The sequence below is a fragment of the Salvia hispanica genome, chromosome 6 (assembly GCF_029641045.1).
Source record: "Salvia hispanica isolate PSC_SH4W2 chromosome 6, Shi_PSC_v1, whole genome shotgun sequence".
NCBI lineage: Eukaryota > Viridiplantae > Streptophyta > Magnoliopsida > Lamiales > Lamiaceae > Salvia > Salvia hispanica.
In genome coordinates this window covers 42,255,798-42,276,272 of record NC_142697.1, presented here as the reverse complement: position 1 = coordinate 42,276,272, position 20,475 = coordinate 42,255,798, and the positions used below count along the sequence as shown (strand labels likewise).

The 20,475-nt window shown below is 36.4% G+C and overlaps 4 protein-coding genes and 1 non-coding gene across 5 annotated transcripts; 1 reads left to right on the top strand and 4 right to left on the bottom strand.

Annotated features, from left to right (window-relative positions):
• Window positions 1-567: 567 nt before the first annotated feature.
• On the bottom strand, window positions 568-1,360 carry LOC125204239 (Putative membrane lipoprotein). Its single transcript, XM_048102838.2, has one exon. It carries the CDS (start codon window positions 1,215-1,217, stop codon window positions 612-614), a length of 606 nt encoding a protein of 201 aa, XP_047958795.1. The 5' UTR covers window positions 1,218-1,360; the 3' UTR covers window positions 568-611.
• An 868-nt stretch (window positions 1,361-2,228) lies between these two features.
• On the bottom strand, window positions 2,229-4,966 carry LOC125204232 (uncharacterized). The gene is made up of 4 exons (XM_048102829.2): window positions 4,822-4,966; window positions 4,570-4,746; window positions 2,883-3,962; window positions 2,229-2,540 (listed from the first exon to the last, which is right to left on the bottom strand). Exons 1-3 carry the CDS (start codon window positions 4,945-4,947, stop codon window positions 2,925-2,927), a joined length of 1,341 nt encoding a protein of 446 aa, XP_047958786.2. The 5' UTR covers window positions 4,948-4,966; the 3' UTR covers window positions 2,229-2,540; window positions 2,883-2,924.
• A 3,384-nt stretch (window positions 4,967-8,350) lies between these two features.
• LOC125204228 (Leucine-rich repeat protein kinase family protein) lies at window positions 8,351-10,598 on the top strand. Its single transcript, XM_048102823.2, has one exon. It carries the CDS (start codon window positions 8,468-8,470, stop codon window positions 10,268-10,270), a length of 1,803 nt encoding a protein of 600 aa, XP_047958780.1. The 5' UTR covers window positions 8,351-8,467; the 3' UTR covers window positions 10,271-10,598.
• Window positions 10,599-12,624: 2,026 nt separating this feature from the next.
• LOC125204240 (uncharacterized) lies at window positions 12,625-13,355 on the bottom strand. The gene is made up of 2 exons (XR_016132950.1): window positions 12,907-13,355; window positions 12,625-12,833 (listed from the first exon to the last, which is right to left on the bottom strand). It is a non-coding gene; the product is annotated as an uncharacterized LOC125204240 (transcript).
• A 3,000-nt stretch (window positions 13,356-16,355) lies between these two features.
• On the bottom strand, window positions 16,356-19,470 carry LOC125204234 (methyltransferase). The gene is made up of 9 exons (XM_048102833.2): window positions 19,283-19,470; window positions 19,094-19,191; window positions 18,538-18,633; window positions 18,093-18,197; window positions 17,874-17,978; window positions 17,607-17,745; window positions 17,098-17,213; window positions 16,966-17,022; window positions 16,356-16,828 (listed from the first exon to the last, which is right to left on the bottom strand). Exons 1-9 carry the CDS (start codon window positions 19,413-19,415, stop codon window positions 16,745-16,747), a joined length of 933 nt encoding a protein of 310 aa, XP_047958790.1. The 5' UTR covers window positions 19,416-19,470; the 3' UTR covers window positions 16,356-16,744.
• Window positions 19,471-20,475: the final 1,005 nt, after the last annotated feature.

The following is a 20,475-nucleotide window of genomic DNA, read 5'->3' as shown; positions in this document are numbered from 1 at the left end:
CAAGTTCAAACCACTTTTTTATCTCTTAACTTTTTAAATTATAGTACTTGTGATAAATTTGTAGGCTAATATGTACATGACGTACTTTTCATAATAACAACCAACAAAACGGAAATTACAATGAAAATAAAAAACAAATAAAAATATAAGTCGAATTGAAGAATGTCCTTTTTTTCTAAGACAACAATTAAAGATTTTGGATTGTCGTATTATCCCCAAAGAGATAACACGGGTTCCTCCTCCTAGCATGTAGAAGTAATTTAAATTTGCTGCTTTGTATTCTTCCACTCCAAAGTATACAAACTAAATCATATTTATAGACTCCAGGGAAGACTTTAAAAACTTGCAACCCAGCCACCTCATAATAAAGTGACTGTTCTAATAAAAGTAAGGCCAAATGCCTCAATAATAAGAAAGTCCAAAGACATTGGTCTCAATTCACTGCTGTTTTCAATAAAACCCACAAACACTCAAATCTAAGCTCATTCAGAACTCTAACAAAATTGTCCATTTTGAGACCTTACTCCCGAACGAATAATAAGCATGAGCTCAAAAAAAAAAACTCTATTATAAAAAAAATATGTTCGTTACTACTTTCAAAATTTGATGAATCAATATACACGTGAAGCAATAACATTAGCACATCCCACAATTTGGGCACCCTTAGCATCACAAATCAAATGCTGCCTAAACATAGCAATGAAATTCTCCACTCTCTGCTTCAATTCCTCCTCCGATAGCTCATCATATTCATCCAACTTCCCTTCAATCTCATTCTCACCATTCTCAACTTCAACTTCACGCGGTGGCGGTGGCGGCGCCTCCTCTGTCGCCGCCACAACGCATTTCTCAGTCGGAAGCAGTTGCTTGCGCTGCCTATGCCTAGTCTTCTTACTCCTCTTGACCTCCGCTTCATCACCCCCATTCTTGCATTGGATTTGGTTGGATTCTGCGTTCTGCGATTTGGAAGTGAAGAGAATGGCTAAGAGCAGGAGATTCAGAGCAAGAAACGCCCACACTCGCCAATGCATGAACACAGACACCATAAATGCTCGCTCAATGCACGCCATGAACGCCGCTGTCCCGGCCGCGAAGCTCACCGCCCTCAGCCGATCTTCGCCGCCGTCAACCATTTTTTCACACTTAGACATAGCTTGGTGTGTCATGGTGAAAAAGGAGAGGGGTGAGGAGGTGGTTTTATAGAGAAAGGGAGACATCAAATGGAATGATAGTGTGATTGTTTTTTTGCTTGTGTTTTATGATGGAGTAGTTTTTTGGCCTGAAGGAGCTGTAATGATCAGATGAGAGAGACAAGAAGACATTGTTTGTAGTGAAGTTGAAGCACAAGTGACACAACCTTATGATTGCTTTTCAATTTCAAACAAAGATTTTTTTGAAAAGTTTGGAGTTGAGGCGTGCACCGTCTATTTAAATGTGTTGAAGTACTAGAATTCTTGTGTGACAAACTGAAATCCTTCTAGTTTAATGATAGTACACTGCAATTCTTTGTTTAGTCATTTGTTGAAATTTTTATTTTTATATAAAAGAAAAAAAAAATGAATAGTGAAGCAAGAAATGTTTGGCAATGAGACAGTGTTGAGTGTTGCTATATTGTTTGAAGACAAGGATGAATTTTGGGTGAATTAAAAAGCTGCCTTATCTGAAAATATAAAACAAAAAGTGAAATTCTTGGCTTGGTGGAGGACATGAATGCACGCCGATGCTACTAATCGACCCCACATTTCAACCCAATTCATATCAGTATTTTTTTTATTAGCTTTACTTTTTTCTCTTTAACTTTTTAGACAACTTTATGCATGTGTTTGTATATATGTATGATGTCAATTTCAAGTCAAGCATCTTCAACCCCTCGTCAATATGCATATTAACATATTTACATACACCGATTGCTTGGGATAATGGTTAACATTAGATGACAAAAATGAAAACCATTTAGACAAATTTTATAGAGTCAAAATGATTCAATAAGTCAAATCTCTTGATTAATAGTAGCAGTTTTAACTCTATACTAAAAAAAACTATCCATCAAAAAACACCATTTCACTATTGAAGTCACTTCGATGCTGCAAAATTTGAAAAATAACCAATATCTGAAAGTTTTTCATATATACTGTACAGGTTATACAGCACTACTATGAAACAGTTTTGAGTTTGTATAGTGCTCAAGATTAAGGTTTAGAAGGAAAATAAACATTACTGCTCAAGAGTGAAAAACCTACTACATACGATTTCTTCGACCATTAGAAAAAGGCCAAGAATATAATGAATTGGTAGCAACATCATCGAATCGGAAAGATCTGACTACAATAAACAGAAATTACAACTATATGAGTTATATATAGCAAAACAGATCATAAATATGGATATATCTCATATCTGCATCTCTCTTGAGTTGAAGCTTGTGTGACTGTCATGAATACACAAATGTAAAACCACTTAACTTTATCCTTCATGGCTTAGTTGCTTCGGAGTTCTTCAAAATTCAACGATCCTAAAACTGTTCCCAGACTAAGGGTAAGCTGCACAAGATGGAAACTACTTCAGAATAAGTTCATCTCAAGTGAAACACATAACAGATCAGCAAGAGGTTTTGCTCAGGAGTTCTAATCAATTTAACTGATTTATGATAGGAAATCGTACTAGTTCAATCCAAGAGGTAATCTATTAGTAGGCATCTATGTCCTAAAATTATTCCAACCTAAAATTCTCCTATTTCAACAATGGGAATGGGCTCTTATTATCAGTTGAATTCATATATTATCAAATTATGAAGTCGTTGGTTACCCTTTTAGTTAATCAAATCTCAAACTAATCAACACATTGCGTGAGCTAAAAGGCTATTACTTAAAACAATTACTAACCTGATGAGCCTGCATCAGTTGCCAGATTCTCACAAGATCCAGTTATGACAAGCTTGATCTATCAAGAACTTTCTCAGGGTGAATCGTGGATTTCTTCCGCCATCTCCTGTTGAATGTATATATGCATGGTTTATTGCCATCACCATAGCTAAGATTCGATGCTTTTTCTGCAGCACCATCTTCCACATCACATTCAATTCTTGATGCACTAGACAACTCGGAAGTTGCAGCAAGGTCATCCGGTTTCACTAGCACATCAACCAACTCTGTGTTTTCTGGTAGAGCTTCATTGTTAATAATTTCTTTTGAGACCTCTGAAACATCAAGACTCTCAATTTTAGCATCACCTTCTGGCAGGTCTTCGCCAGATTTCGTACACTTTTTCATCTTGCGTGTACCCAGACATGAAAATTCTGCAGATCCTGAGCGAGGTTTCTTGACCTGCAATCCACATGCAGCAATAACGTCATCCCAGAACTTGAGTTTTCTTTTCCTAACACTTCGACGGACTATAGAAGCAGCTTCACCGTTTCCATATCGGATGTTTTCATCTAATACAGAAGTGCGCTCGACACCATTTACACTCTGTACCTTGGTGCCATTTTCACTTTGATTCAGTTTCTCTACATCAGGAAAGGTTTCTTCCATTAAGTTTGTTTCATTTGCACAAGTTCTCTCTGAACCTGCATTCCCAAATTGATCAGACTCCATTATCTGATCCAAACAAGCAATTACATTCTGTTTAGCAGAACCCCGACTCCCTTGAGCATGTGCACTCCAGCCAGATAATAAATTATTTTTACCAATGGTGCTAATAAATTCTGGTTCAGGGTTCAAGGTAGAAGTCAAGAGCTCATAACCTTCCCTTCCGACCCTTGTGGTTAAACTGTACTCTTCTGCATTTTCTTGACTCCCTCTCTTAAGGACCACTTTTTTCTTCTTCAACATATCTAGTTGATCCTGTCCCTGGTTCAGTTCCTCTCTAAGGTCCAAAATGATGCCTTCTGCTTCATTTAGCTGACACTCAAGCTCCTCGAATCTTTTCTTTTGTTTCAGTGATGTGATCTCTGCTTCTTTGGTCTGTAACAAAAGTCAAGCTGATTCCTATTATGCTACATCACAACTCAGAATCTTCAAACAAAACTTAACAACATGGTCCTTATGCATATCAATAATCATTTCAATCAGCAAGAAGCCATATGTAATGTGTTCTCAATCCGAAATCAACAGATTTTGGAACAAAATGAATGTGTCTCACAACCTTATAAATTTTGTGTTATGTAAATGCATACACGAAACAAATCTATTCCACAAGCTAGATGCATGTTATATAGATTGCTTTTGTCACAATCTAAAGTAGTTTTCGATCTTGACGCAATAGCAATAATGAACACAAGTAAAACCATTAAATATCAGAAATCCTACAAAATCCTAAATTTTCAATAACTCAAAGTCTGCGATTTAAGTTAGATTATTAGGAATTTTCACACATCCAGAAAAAGGAATTTCTAGAAGAAGATTATTGACTAAAATTACGAACACATACATTCGCACATCGCTATATCAAATTCTGAATCACACACCAAAATCATTTCCAGCTTAGGGAATTCAGATCAACCTATTCCTCAAGTATATATGAAATGCAACAAAATGCACAATCGATGTGCGTATGTTTTTCTATCACTACCTTTGTGTCTATCATTTGCTTCAATCGGAGGAGCATGTTCGCAGCCTCTTCCTTAACTGAAACCATTTCCTGCTCCGTCCGCCGCGCTCTCAGCTCCGCCGCCATCACGCGCGCTGCCGCCTCCTTCGCCGTGTTGAGTATCATTTCCGCATACGCTTTTTTAATCGCTTCCATTTCCTGCATCAAAACAAGCAAATCAAGCAGCTGGTAGCGCTAAAACCGTGAAGAATCTCGTTGATATCACCCGCTCACCTCCATTTCCGCCATCGTTGGAGATCGGCGAACTTCTGCGAAGAGGAATTTTGGCGTCAACAGCAAGTGTACTCGTTGGCGTGCTTGTTGACGATAATACCCCTCTCGCGATTGGTTATTACGCATAGGGGTTTCTCGATGTGCTCTACACGATGTCGTTTTCACACTATTAGGCGCGAATAATTTAGGCGGAAAGGCGCGAATGGCATTTCTGGTATCTTGAAATTTGGAATTGGGCTCTGGCCCACTTATTTAATAGGCTTGATTAATTATACGGGCTCAATGGAAATGGTTTAAACTTTATTAAATAGCTAGAACCATTATATTTTACGAATATAAATAGGAGAGCATTATGGTCCCATTGCCTCTATAGCGTTAAGTTTCAACATAATATTAACTATTAGATCAAGATTGTGGACGGATTAGATGATGAGGAGATTTTATGGTCCGCGTTACATTATACAGTGTTCGTGGTACATTATAAGGGTATAATTGTAAACACGTGAACTATATCAGCAGTTTCAAAACTGCAAGTGCGATAATTACGTGATTATTTAGAGAGATGTCTGAGATATCCCTCATTCCATTCTCTTTCATTAGTCACGACTTCCTCACATCTCCCCTCTTCCCAAACCCTAACCGCGCCGTTTTTTATCTACATATAAAAAAAATGTTGATTCGTGCTGCAAGGACGATGGGAAATCGGACCAAGACAAACTTTGATCTTGTTCTCATCATTCGACAGTCGATTTTGCTATTTTGTCACAGCCAGACGTCGCTATTTGTACCCCTAGCCCGAAAGCAGGTAAAATATATGTTAACACAGCAAGATCTAAACACTCTGATTATCTCACACACTCACAGTATGAATAATCGCACACACACAAAAAACAAACACTAATCTTGAAGAAGAAAACTAGAGAGAGATTCTTGGAGAAAAGAGATTCTCTTTATTGACTGATTTCTAACTCTACAAGATACAATAACCGAGCTACTTAAAGCTGGCATAAGAGTGGTAACGGCCACTATCTAACTGAAACAAGAAACAAGAAACAAGAGCCTCAACGGCTACTTTCTAACAGCCTAACTAACTCCAACGGCTAGCATCTAATCTTGATTTCTGCTTCCATTCTTTAACTCTTCTAGAACTAGAATCTGAATGTGCACTCCTTCTCACAATATACATCCCTATAAATAAGTAAATAACACAACATTTCATTATTTCAAGTATTTTCTGTATTATTTATTAAGCTCGGTTCGATGATGGGAATGTTTGGTTAATATAATATTAGATTTAAGTAATATTTGTCACATTCTATTTGTCTGATGATAGTCTTTTATTAAGTCTTCGTCGTGAATATTCAACTATGGAAGCTGAAACTAAAATAATTGTTGGAAGAGAGTGGTTGGCTTTTGATTAGTAAGTACTCCGTATTATATGCGAGAGGAAAACATTAATATATCAGCCATCATTTATTAAATAATTATGATGACCTACTATATTCCCGGAAATTAAGTGGGTTGACTCAATGAACCGAAAAATCCTCATAAATAGGTTTTAAAACTTTATTAATCGCACAAAATTTTGTTTAAAATGCTTATATGAAAAGAGATTCATTAAGAAAAAATACCATAACATAATTTATTGACTTAATAAATAACTGATAAATCACTTATAAACATGTGTTAAACCATATAGGTGTGTGTCTGGCATGCTTGCCACATGATAGTATAAAATTTACGCTAAAGTTTGTATGTTGAATATCATAACTCAATACGGAAAGGAAAAAAGGAGCTCTATTAGTTATAGTTTCACATGTCACACACGTTTATAAAGTGTATTTATAAGAAAAAGTTCATTATTACCATAATTTTAAAAAGATGTCTACCAAAAATATCAACCACTACAAAGCCATTTCATAGCCAACCATTTTGCTACTAAATGTCACAATTTAATTGGTAAAACATTAAAAATAATGAACAATAAATAACGTCGGCGTTGGGAATTTTGTCGCTGCTAATAGTTTGGAAATAAGCGCAATGTGCTACTAACAATATAACAAAGGATTTGCAACAGACAAATTTGCGTCTAAAATATTACTCCCCCTGCATGCAAACGATAGTCTCTGCTCCATTTTAGTACGTTCCACAAAATCGATCCACTTTTATTTTGAGTAAGTTTTTATCTATTATTAGATTACTTTAATTTTCCACTAATAATCAATTACTTTTTTTTTACTTTACTAATTTCATAGTATTAAAATTCGTTTCGTCTCCAAAATTTATTATTTTATGAGACGAAGGGAGAAATATGGAAGAATGGACAAAAGCTAATCATGTTTAGGGATGAATGCATGTGAATTTAGGGGTGGCAAATCGTGCGTGTTGTGTCGTTATCGTGTCGACACGATAACAAACACGAACACGACCCGTTAAGAAAACTCTAAACAGGAACACGAACACGACCCACTACCCTCGGACACGAACACGATACGGACCCATTAACGACACGAACCACTTCGGGTCAACACGACACGATAACAACACATATATGACACGACACAATAACGACACAATATTAATATTATTTCTTAACGTGTAACATGAACACGACACTATACTAATACTAAGTGCTCCATAAGACTAAACCTAATTTAAATTTTAAAATAAATAAAATAATAATAGTATTATAATATTATTTCTTAACGTGTAACACGAACACGACACGAAATTTTTGTGTCGTTATCGTGTCACCACGATAAGGACACGAACCAAATAAGTTTTGACACATACTCCCTCCGTCCACGATTAGGAGTCCCGGTCACTTTTGCGCACGCATTTTATAAAAATAATAAAAAATAGTTAAAGTGGAGAAATGGAAAAGTAAGAGAGAGAATAATGTTGACAAGAGTCTTCTCAACATTATTCTATTTTTTACTTTACCATTTCTCCACTTTAACTATTTTTTATCATTTTTATAAAATAGGTGCGCAAAAGTTACCGGAACTCCTAATCGCAGACGGAGGGAGTACCCATTAATTTTGTTTGAGTTTGTGTCGTGTTATCGTGTCATGCCAAAATTATCAGCTCTACATATGATAGATACTATAGTAGTATCAGCATCACATCCTAATTTGTACGAATTTCGGTTCTATATATTTTATCCATCTGTCATCACTTGTCAATAGTTTTCTTTTCAATTTGGCTATTGATATTTTCGCAGTTAATATTATTTTAATCAACTTCACATTAGACTAACTAGTTTCACTCACAATTTTAAAACTAAATATAAAAATAGAATTTATATCTCACCGAATATTTTTCCTAAACAACTATTTAAATTTCCTATAAAGCGGGTTCAACTTGTAATACACCGGAAGTGGAGAGTAAATTAGACGATAAAGTTTGAATAACAGCTGTGGTTGGGTTTGACCTGAGGCCATCCCAGTCAAACACGAATATTTTCTTGGTTGAAAATTCAACACAGCCACCCCAAAAGATCTTTAAAGTAAAAAACACTAATTATCAAACCCACACTGGCGCTATTATCCGTTCCCAGCAAACCCACACTCTTTCTAGAGAGAGAAACCATGCCTCCCCATTAGCCGCGCCATTCTCTCTCACACACACACCACAGTCCACAGACATGAATATTCATCTCCTCCGAATCGGATCTCACCTACTCTCCCTCTCGCTGCTGCTGGCCTCTCTCTCCTCCGCCGAAGATGACTTCAACTGCCTGCGCGAAGTCCGTAGCTCGTTGACTGACCCCGACGACGACAGACTCTCCTGGAATTTCTCCAACACCACCGCCGGCGCCGTCTGCAGCTTCGTCGGCGTCAAGTGCTGGAACGACCAGGAGAACAGGGTCATAAGTTTGGAGCTCGCGGATTTCAATCTCGCCGGGAATATTCCCGACTCGTTTCGCCTCTGCCACAACCTTCAAACCCTGATTCTCTCTGGTAATTCGCTCTCCGGCTCGATCCCTGGCCAAATCTGCACTTGGCTGCCTTATTTGACTACTCTCGATTTGTCGCGTAATAATTTGACCGGTGAGATACCGAGTGATCTCTCTAAATGCTCGTATTTGAACAGTTTGGTGTTGGATGATAACCATCTGTACGGTGTTATTCCTTACCAATTGTCTAGTTTGGGGCGATTGCAGAAGTTCTCTGTAAGGAATAATCAATTAACTGGACCTGTGCCGGAGTTCACCTATAAATTTGAGCTTGATTATGACGGAAACAAGGGGCTCTGCGGCGGGCCGTTGGGGAAATGCGGCGGATTGAGCAAGAAGAATTTGGCAATTATCATTGCTGCAGGGGTTTTTGGGGCGGCAGCGTCGTTGGTGCTGGGATTTGGGCTGTGGTGGTGGTATTTTGTGAGATCGAGTAAGAGGAGTAAGAAAGGGTATGGTGTTGGTAGAAGGGATGATGATTGGGCTGAGGTTTTGAGGGCTCATAAGCTTACACAGGTGACATTGTTTCAAAAGCCTCTTGTTAAGGTTAAGCTGGTGGATTTGTTGGCTGCGACGAACAATTTTAGCAGGGAGAGTGTTATAGTTTCGAGCAGGACTGGCACGACGTATAAGGCTGTGTTGCCGGATGGTTCAGCTCTTGCGATCAAGCGGCTGATTGAGTGTAAGATTGGGGAGAGGCAGTTTGGGATGGAGATGAATAGGTTGGGGCAGTTGAGGCATCCGAATTTGGTGCCCCTTTTGGGGTTTTGCACGGTGGAGGATGAGAAGCTCTTGGTGTACAAGCATTTGTCCAACGGGACTCTTGGATCGATGCTGACTGGCAATGCGAGCAACTTGGATTGGACGACTAGGTTTAGGATTGCCTTGGGTGCTGCAAGAGGGCTTGCTTGGCTTCACCATGGCTGCCACCCTCCGATCCTCCACCAGAACATCAGCTCGAATGTGGTTATGCTTGATGAGGATTTTGATGCTCGGATAATGGACTTTGGGCTGGCAAGGCTCCTGAACTCATCCGAGCCTCATGAGAGTAGCTTTGTGTATGGGGATTTAGGAGAGATTGGATATGTTGCTCCGGAGTATTCAACAACAATGGTTGCTTCCCTTAAAGGGGACACATACAGTTTTGGAGTGGTGCTTCTGGAATTAGCAACTGGAAGGAAGCCTCTTGATGATGGTACCCTTGAGGATGCGCCTAAGGGCAGTGTAGTCGACTGGGTGAAGCATCTTGCTAGTTCTGGCCGGATTAAAGACGCCATAGATAAGCAGCTATGTGGGAAGGGCCATGATGAGGAGATAGTGCGTTTCTTGAAGATCGCTTGTAACTGTGTCGTCTCTCTGCCCAAGAACCGGTCGTCTATGTTCCAAGTTTATGAGTCGTTGAAGGGCATGGCGGAGGAACATGGTTTCTCAGAGCATTTCGATGAATTTCCTCTGTTGTTCGCGAAGCAAGAGCCAACTAGTCCCCTTTGAATCAGGGGTTCTGATGCAGGTTCCTGCAAATTATGAGAAGCAAATTGTTTGATATTATCCATCATGAATTGCTTTTCATATCTATGTATCTATATTATATATAGCTCATCTGCATATATTTGAAGCTTTGCATTTTGAAATATGTTATAACAAGAGCTTCTATTTATGGCTCAGTGTGTGTGTTTGTAGATATAGATTTGGCCTTCTGCTTCTGCTACCAAGTCTTTATAAAATTTGAGACAGTTCTTATGCATTTTTCATGTATTTAGTATGGAAATGGGAGATTAGTTATGTTATAATTTATGTAGCAAGATCGTATTTTATTTTATATTGTCTCGTATTATATTACTCCGTATTTAGTATGTACAATTAATACTGCTGTCGATTTCTATTGCTTTCTTCTCATTATGATATTTGATTTGATCATTTTCTTGTATTTCATCTGCTAGTTTTTGTTTTTAGCGATTTATGTTAGATTCTGGTGACACCAATGTTCCCTAACTTTAATTGTATTCCAAAAAATATCCCATACTACTGTATTCGTCTATTAATGTTATATAAAATGGTTAATTACACGAACTTATAATTATACTGCTATTTTTTCTGATTTTTTCCACTAAACAAAAGCTCAATACCGATTTGGTAATTTAAAAACTTGCCAATCAAAATGACTTAGCTGCATTTATTAGTGAATCCCAACAGATTTTTCGTAGATTTTGATTTATTGAATCAAATCACAATAATCTCTAGTCTCATTTTTTTTATGGGTCCCTGCAACAGCAACATTATTACTGTAAAGAAAAATAAAAACAAAAATCCATTTTCGTTTTTTTTTCATCTACCCTTCTCCTGGTATCCAAGTTTATCTCTTGCATTTCCTAAAAAAAAGGTTACTCCTAATCTCTCACATTCCGAAATTGATAATTGTAATTAAATTCTGTAAATATAAAAAAAGAAGAAAGTTTTAGGTTAAGGAGAATTTCACGACCGCCTCTATAGCCATCTTTTGGTAATTTTCATCAGTGAAAATGATTTTACACAGTCATCATTTTTCACTCCACTTTTTACTAGGAAAGGCAGAGGAAATATTAAATTAAAATAATGGAGTAAAAGAAACTGATGCCTCCCATGCAAGACAAATGAGGAGCCCACCTCAGTTTGAATCTCATTCACTTTGGACTTCTTGAAATAACCAAAAATCAAACCTAAAAATAAAGAAGATAAAAAAAGGAATTAAACAAAAAAGTATAGCTGTGAAGAAAAAGAGAATATGCAGCTACCTCTTTTTATTTTGCATTTTGAGTGTTGCAGATATTCATATCAAAGTACAAAAAGTTTGAACTTAATACATCATTAATAGTAGTATTATTTTATGGAGTACATTTCATATGTAATTCTCAAAACAACCACACTAGATGTAAGTACTGGAATAACTCGTTACCACAATAATTGTCATACATAAATGTTTGGAGAATGTGAATCCAATAGCATATGTTAGTTTTATTAGTATTTGAGTCACCAAAATATTATTGACTGTGAGTTTGAATTCAAATAATTCACATGTTTCACTGAAAGATAGTCTCACACTATTAAGAGACTCCATATACTATGAATAATGATTTCATAATATATAAAAAAACAATTTGCAATTGAAATGTAAAAAATAATACTTCATCTATTCACAATCAATAGTTTTGCATTTTCACTTTGGTCCATTCATAAAAATTAGTTTTCTTATATTCTTGATAAGTTTTTTCTCTATTGAGCTTTGTTTCATTGTCCACTTATAATATTCTAATTATTTTTCTTCTATACTCTTCATACTTTACTAATTTTGCATTAAAATTCGTGAAATTCAATATCAAAATTATTAATAGCGAACTGATGGTACGGAGTAGAATGATTACCTAAATTTCAGGCACTAAAAAAACATATTAGCAACATTTGAGGGGCAAATATTTAGAAAGAAGAGCCCCTTTAATTGAGCCCGTGGCGACAACCTTTATTAGGGAACACGACCAAATATCTCAAAACAAAAGTTATAGACATTACCATCATTATTTGCATGAGCATGCTACCTCAAAACATGTCCAAAAGAAATTTTTAACTATTATTCTATTTTAATTGTCCCAACACATGTTCTAGAACAATTAATTCTACAAACAACCCCTTAATTCTCATGACACAAATTCACAAACAAGTTGGATTTCCTCGACTCGACTGCTTAAGCCTGCGTTGAGCATAACTAATACGAGATCGAAACACGACACGGAACGCCTTGCCCCGCATGATCTTTTGACATGCAAAGCAAGTATCAAGAATCTTTGTCTGAGGAGATAAGCAAAATATAGTGATTGAGACACCCTGCAAAAAGCTATGCCCTCTTTTTACCAGAAATAGTAGCCATCATCATCATCATACATGGATCCAACATTTCTCATCACAACAAATATGTAGTATAAACTTATGTAACATTTTCATCCCACTTCACAATTCACAGAAATGGAACTCCAAATTCACCTTTCTTCTTCATGTTGGCGGTAGTCTTGTAGTCCCAACTCTTCTGCAAAAGAAACAAGAACACCAACATAAATACTTGAGATTCTTAATAAAAAAACTCTCTTGATAAAATATACCTGTTGTGAATGGGATCAGGGCCATTGGGGACTCTTCTCTTGCTGACAAAATTGAGGTGGAGACTACTAGTCTTCTTGGGAGTTTGCATTGGGATAGTAATAATAGTCCTAAAACTGAAGTGGGATAAGCTCACAATTACAAGAAGCAGAAGGAAGCAGAGAAAGCTAACTGACAAAGCAACTTTTCTTGCACAACCCATGTCCTAACTAGAAAAATCTGCAAATCTCTACACGTTTAGGGCATGGTTGTGACCGAGGACGAGGATGAGGACGTAGACCGGGTTTTAAAGGAATGGGAGAGTGTGGAAAATGGTTAAGTTTTGTTGGGAGGGGAAGAGAGTTTTGGGTTTTGGCTAGGTTTGGAGAGTGAGATTTTCTTACAAGAAGAAGATCAAGTTATGAGGGAATTTGTGTTTTTTGGTTACTAAGGTTAATAGATGTGTACTGTTAAAGTTGGGGTTGCTTTGTGGTGATTGGTCCACACATAACTTGCCCTTTATTTTTGGCGTGTTCAAATTTTTATGGGACCTCTCTCTCTCTATCTCTCTCCATCTATTTCTTGATCAACCTCACTCTAAGAATGGGGACTTTGAATTTTGTGCCACATCTCTTGGTTAATTTGTTAATTAATTAGGATGAATGAGTAAACACTGTGTTTCTCTTTTAAACTATTGGTAGTGGTATGATGAAATCCTGGAATTATTTATTGGCATCGAGATGTAATTTATATATGTGTAGGAGTGTAGAAATAGAATTTTCCCTTTTGCATAACACAGTACGATTTAACGTGCATTTAGGTTTGGAAACGATGTCACCGTAGGTATTCATTATATAATTTTTTATATACAATTTACAATGAAAGAGCATATGTGTAACTAAGTAGCAAATTCCTAATCTTGGTCATAATAGGAATCATGTTAAGTCTAAATATATATTGTACGAAAGCTCAAACTGTTGTCATCGTGATCGTATTCAATTTTCTTTCAGACACCATACTCCTACATATGATTGCAAAAAGCAAATTAGTATGTTTAAAACATTAATATTTTGAGTTGAAAACCAACATAAAAAGCATTCAGATGTGATGGCTTTGTTTTAATCAACATAAATTTATATAACATATTTTTTTTATCAAACTCAAGGTGATCAAAGCAAAGAATGCAGAATCTAGTTTGCTGGATTATGATGGGACTTATTTAAGCTTTCAAGTTTCAACTTACTAAATAAAGAAGTGTCATATCTAATCAACATATATTCTTCGCTACATTTCATGAGAATTGATCTACATTGAGTAGGGACAAAATTCACCCCAGCCATAAATTCATCAAAAATAAAATAAGGCATCTAGTACAACAGATATGGAAGTATTTTATTAACTAAAATGATGAACAACTCACATGCAGAGGTGACTACAAATCGAGTCGTGAAACAGAAGTTTGAATTGAAATTTGAACCAGCTTTTTCTATGTTATTCCTGTCACACTGTCTCCTTCCATGTTACAAACTTAGCCGAATAAATGCAGCTAGAAAATAGAAATATGTCACATTCATAATGTTTATACAACAAAATATTTATGCATACCGTTATTTTGTGTTCGTCTATACCTTTTATGACAAGCCTTCAATTTCGAAATAAGAGAAATGCAAGAGTCAATATTCGCTATGAGACATCATAGAATTCGACATGAAGATCCATTAATCACACTGGAAACCTTAAACAGTTGAGGATCTACCCAAAAACGAGAACTGAATCATGTGTAAGAACTAAGAAGGAGAACTAAACAAATTATAACGAAGAAGTTTGTAATTTCTAGGCACGACGATTGGCTAGTGTATGCAATGCTAGAGGTTGGCGTTCACTACTTGATTAACACCGATTTTAGGTTAAAATATTGTGTAGCTGAAACCAGGACGGTAAACTCGATATGCCAGTTTTGATTAATTAGCCCGTCATAGTTGATTATGGTTCAAAAACTAGAAACGTTGGCACAATTCCAAACCGGTCCAACGGTTCCAATTTAATCACGCATTGTCTAATTTTATGCAGTAATCCTAACGCAAATGGTGTAACTTTATCTCCATCTTGATTGCATTACACTATTCATACATGCATGTCCAAAAACAAGGGTCGCTATCTTTGTGGTCCTAAAAAGCAAAATCTACAACTTCAATCTTTCCTTTTGATTCAAAAGATCCAAAAGCAATTTGAAACATTGTTTGGAGCAAAGACTTTGGAATCAAGGATCATCAAATTTTAGATATGGATTGATTTTTGAGTAAATATTAGTACTTCTTTCGTCTCATTTTTTTGACATATTTCTTTTGGACACGATATTTAAGAAGTTAAAAAATTATGTAGGAAACCTTAAAAAGAATGTGTGGCATGAATAATGAAACAGGTAGAAATACTCATTACAGCAATATGATGCAACTTACTGAGTTAAGATGTGAATAGTCACTCACATCCAATAAACAAATTTGCTTTTCTTTTCTTACAACAAATATTTTCTTTTCCTTTTTAACTAAAAGAGGTAACTGTACCTACACTCTGTGTGGTCCTTAAAAGCAACATCTAAAACTTCAAGTGTTGATTCTTATTCAAATGAAAGATCCAAAAGCAAGTGCAAATGAACGGTGTTTCGAGCAAATATATTCATCGAATTTAGCTGTATTATTCATCACATATTAACAGATTAGGGTGCTGGACCAATTCAAGTAGATCCTTTTACAAAGATGAGAGGCAAAAGAGAGAATCGAGTCAAGCATGAAACGATGAAATAAGAGATCAAGAATATGCACCTTTCGACCATGGTGGTTGCATATTCCACACATCTTCAGGCATCATAGACCTGCTTTCTTTTGTTCACTTGGAGTTAAGGAGTCCCTGTGATCACACTCAAAGTATCATACAGTTACTAACAACAAAAAGTATCCAATGGGGGTTAAGGATGGCACAAAGTTTTATCAGAAATATGGGTCCAAATCCGCGTTCAAACAAAATAGATGGCCCTCTTCCTGCTTTACAACATTTGTCCTAAGCTCTGGAACCTCGGATCATGACTTGAGCATGCAACCAAGAATAGTGTACCGTCTCAACAAAATATCACAGTTTCAACACCAAAAGGAATCGTCAGAATTCAACGAAAAAACTACATGAAGCTTTGCTCTATGCAACTCATATAGTTGGCTCCAAACATCTTTTCGGCTTGTAAAACTCAAATTACAAGACAAACATAGATAGTGCCAACGTACGTAACTTCATCCCATGAAGTGTAACAGCTGAATTTCAGCCATATTTGATCTACGAGTTTAGAATGGATACACAAACTTCAACAGCCGAACAGGAAATTCTATATGAAAGCATCAAAAGCACAAAATGGGAAATGAAGACAAAGGGTACGAACTTTAGTTGAGAACTCAGTAAATTTTGCATAAACTAGAACATAGAATGACCAAACAAAATGCTACAAAATTTTCAATAGATGCCGAATTCAGGATTATATACAAGCACCAAGGGCACCAAAGGCAAGTAACTATAACTAGATTTCAGCCAATGAAACGTGCTTAACTGGTTACAATAGATCCGAGCGCATTGATCTCTTCACATTTTGTTACAAAGATGAAGAAGAGTTCTGACAGACAAGTCCAACTATAAATTGACATGAATAGTTGGCCCAAGTAGGGGCAGCTTATTGTTGGTGATTTACCTGGGAGCATAAGCTGCACTTGCATTGCAAGTTGACTAATCAGGTGCAACGTGATCGAGCTCATCAGAAAACATACAAATTTCTAATCAAGCAACCGTTTCCATTTCAGACCGTTTGTGTGATAATGACAGTCACGTCTCTGATTTACTCTTCTTTTGTGCCCACTGTGGTCCGTATATTGCTAAATGTGTCCGGCCAAACCGCCGATCAGCTATCTGCATTCATTAAACAAAAAAAAAAAACCGAACTTGCTTATAACATAGAACTTTGAAATTAGAGGTAGGGTTTGATGAAGTGATAGTTTTGAATCGTGGTATATACATAATTAAATGATTTTCGTAGTTTAAGTTACCTTTACCAAGCTCGCACATGAATCCAGCATGTCAGTTCTCAATGGATACTCAACTACCTGGAGAAATGACGCGAACAGATCATGCTTTAGTAGATAAGAATGAAGTCTAGCAAAAGATTCACGTGCACTTACTACAAATGTATTCTCCCCGACAACTGAGGAATTAGATATCTGGTCCATCAGAACTGCGTAATCAACAAGCATGTATGGAGGAGTAACACTTATATAATCGAATTCCGCTTCTTTTCCTACATCAATCAGATACCGATATATAAGAATCCTCTAAAGAACGATGGTAGAAAAAAATAATGAAGCAAAATATATGAACTGGCAACTTGAATATGATGTATAATTTGATGATGCTTGATGAGTATACCATATACGACATAGATCCTTTATACTGTTATAAAGGAGATTCAAAGAAACCAGACAGTACTCCAGAGAACCAACATTCTTTAATATAGTCTCACTTACATCACACATAAATCACTTGATACGTTTTAGATATTTTATAAACCTCTCTAAACAATTGTCTTACTGAACATTGTATGACCATATTTTAAGATGTTGGTTATTAGTTCTATGTATAAACTTGAAGAAACATAGTCATATTAAGACTTAAAAAAGGATGATATCGTCACCTAGATATCGTTGTGCATTTTCCAAGAATGTTTCAACACGGGCAGTATGTATAACTGAAGCCTCGAGAAATCCAGTTGATTCTAAGTTAGGCTGCAGTACATCTGAGATAACCCAAGGATCCATTTCCACAAAGTGGGCCTAAAAATCATGAATCGAGCCAGGAAGTATTTAAGGGAATGTGAGCAGGGAGAGTATGAAACTCAAGCTGTATCCCGAGCACTAAAAAAGTTCCAAATAGAAACAAAAATTGTATATAAGTAATGTACCTCAGAGCATCCTCTGCTGATAGCTTCAATGCCAACAGATCCCGTGCCACTGTACAAGTCCAACCAACGCCCAGGCCTCAGAGATTGAGGCGAGCCACCTGCTGCCTATTTTATAACAGTTTGATGAGTGGTTTCATTGCAACAACATACTATGTTAAGCAATTCAAAATCAGTCACATACGTCAAACTAGATTAAAAAAATCTAAGAAAACATTCCACCTGTAAAATTGAAAAAGCTGCTCCCTTCACAACTTCCATCATAGGCCGCACGTCCATACTCTTTGGTGAGAGCAACTTTTTCCTCCGAGCCGTTCCCCCGAGTACCTAAACAACCGTTGATATGAAATTCTTCGTTGTAATTATATCCAGCAACTCCAACATTGTAGTCAGATAATTAAATAGTCCGGGTTGCAAGAAGTTGGAACCTTTGAATTTATGTTGGAAATTTACATAAGTAACTATACTAGTAAAAATCGACTCACTGCCAGCCTAGAAATCGAACCTGTGATACTGTGTCTGCAGAACTAGATATAAGTCCAAATTTGCCTAATTAAATGAAACTAGCTATAATTCCAATTCAAAATCCATTGTTCGACACTTATTTTTCTTGGTAAATTTAGTGATAATTTAACAATGAGATTGAAACTGGAAAAGAGTCCTAAACCTGAAGCAATTTGTGAGTCTCTCTTGGTGGCTTTGGCTCCTGCACCGGTGTATTGCTTTTCTTTTCCAAATTCCCTTGCTCTCCTCTCCTCTTCATCTGTAACACAAAAGTAACAAATTTAAGAATACAACTTTCTCTCAAAGAAAATCCTTCTTATCACACACATACAACTAAGAAACACAATGCATCCTTTATCATTATCATTATCATTATCATTATCAATTTATCATTCTCCTTCTCCTCTCTCTCTCTCTCTCACACACAGTCAAGATAATGATAATCCTACTTATCACGAACACAAAGAGCTAAGAAACACAATTCATCCATCATCACACTGCCACACACACACACACACTCTCTCTCTCTCTCTATCTCTCTCTCACGCACACACACACACAACTAAGGAACAGAATTCATCCATGACAATTCTACTAGTCCCCTTCCAGTTCTTTCTCCCACACATATACGCAACTAAGGAAACGCAATTCTACCCAAATCAAATCTCCTTACCACGCACAAGCACAGCTGCACAAAGATAATCAAGAAAAAATGTCACCTTTCGAGATTGTTTAGGTAAGAACTCATCTGGATTAAGGCCGTACTTCTCAAGGAACTCCCTTTTCTTGTCATTACCAACAATTTCGCTCCTGGGTTCTGAAATATAACCAAATGGGACTTTAAAAATCGGCCTCTTTTTCATTTCCTTTCATAAAACCGAAACATAAGCAGAAAAACCGAGTGTTACTGTTAGAAAAGGTAATAACAAACGGATGGCGGGTGCAGCGGCGTGCGGGCTTCGAAGGCATGCTGAAGGAATAGGGATTGCTTTGGAGAAAATCACTTCTTGTTAGGTGCAACGAGGTTGGCAAAATCGCCATTTTCGTCTGTCTGCTATTTGCTTCGCAGCTTCTGATGACTGATGAAGTGATAATAATTAAGCAATATTTTTCCTCAAAATAATTAACGCAATGTTTTAACGTTGGAAGTATTGAAACGCATTTGGGCCTTTTCCATTCGAGTTTTTCGGTTTTGGGCTTTTTCATTCGGGCTATTCTTTTGGGCTTTGATCAAACTTCATGCTTCTATATTCCTATGTGGAAAATGTAGTTCTACTTCTACATCTGCATAGGTTTGAAATTATGATTTTTTTAATGCGAAAATATCCATTTTTCTATTATGGATGGATAGAGGTGGGGTTGAAAAGGGCAAACCGATCTCATCTTTGACCACGAGCATCAAAAAATTCTACTACCAGTTATTAAATAGTCTTTTGGTCTGTCATCAATCATAACTTACTAAGTTAGTAGTTCCGATCTAATAAGTTCTGTTTTGTGGATCGGTCACTGTACAAAGAGTTTTATTATAGAGGAAAAATAAAAATAAGATAAATACTCTAGATGAAACTAATCAAGTCATTTATCCAATATGATATTGAGGAATGCTTGATCAAACATGTAATTGTGTATCGCAAGTCGCAACAGCTATTTACAACGAGTTAATGATGTTAGATGTATACTACTCCAATATGCAAAATAAATTCACCCACTTTACTAGACATAATGTTTAGGTAATAATATATCAAATACAATAAGATAATGAAATGTCACACATTAAAGATAATGAATACGACTATACGAGATTAGAATAGTAGCTACTCATCATGTCAATGACTTGGGTTAGCTTAGAACTATTCAAAACAACATACAAATGGAATCAACTTGCTACATAGTTATGAAATCATTTAACCCACATTTACCTTATATACCTTTAGTTGATCATATTACTATCTTATCCTCAAATTATTTATCTCTCTTATACCTATCTCTCGCATCCACCTACCACTTAGGCACTTATACCATAATTACTTCCAACAACACAAACACTGATCCAAAACTTTTTTTTATTAAACAATATTAGAAATCCAATATTAAAATCCTA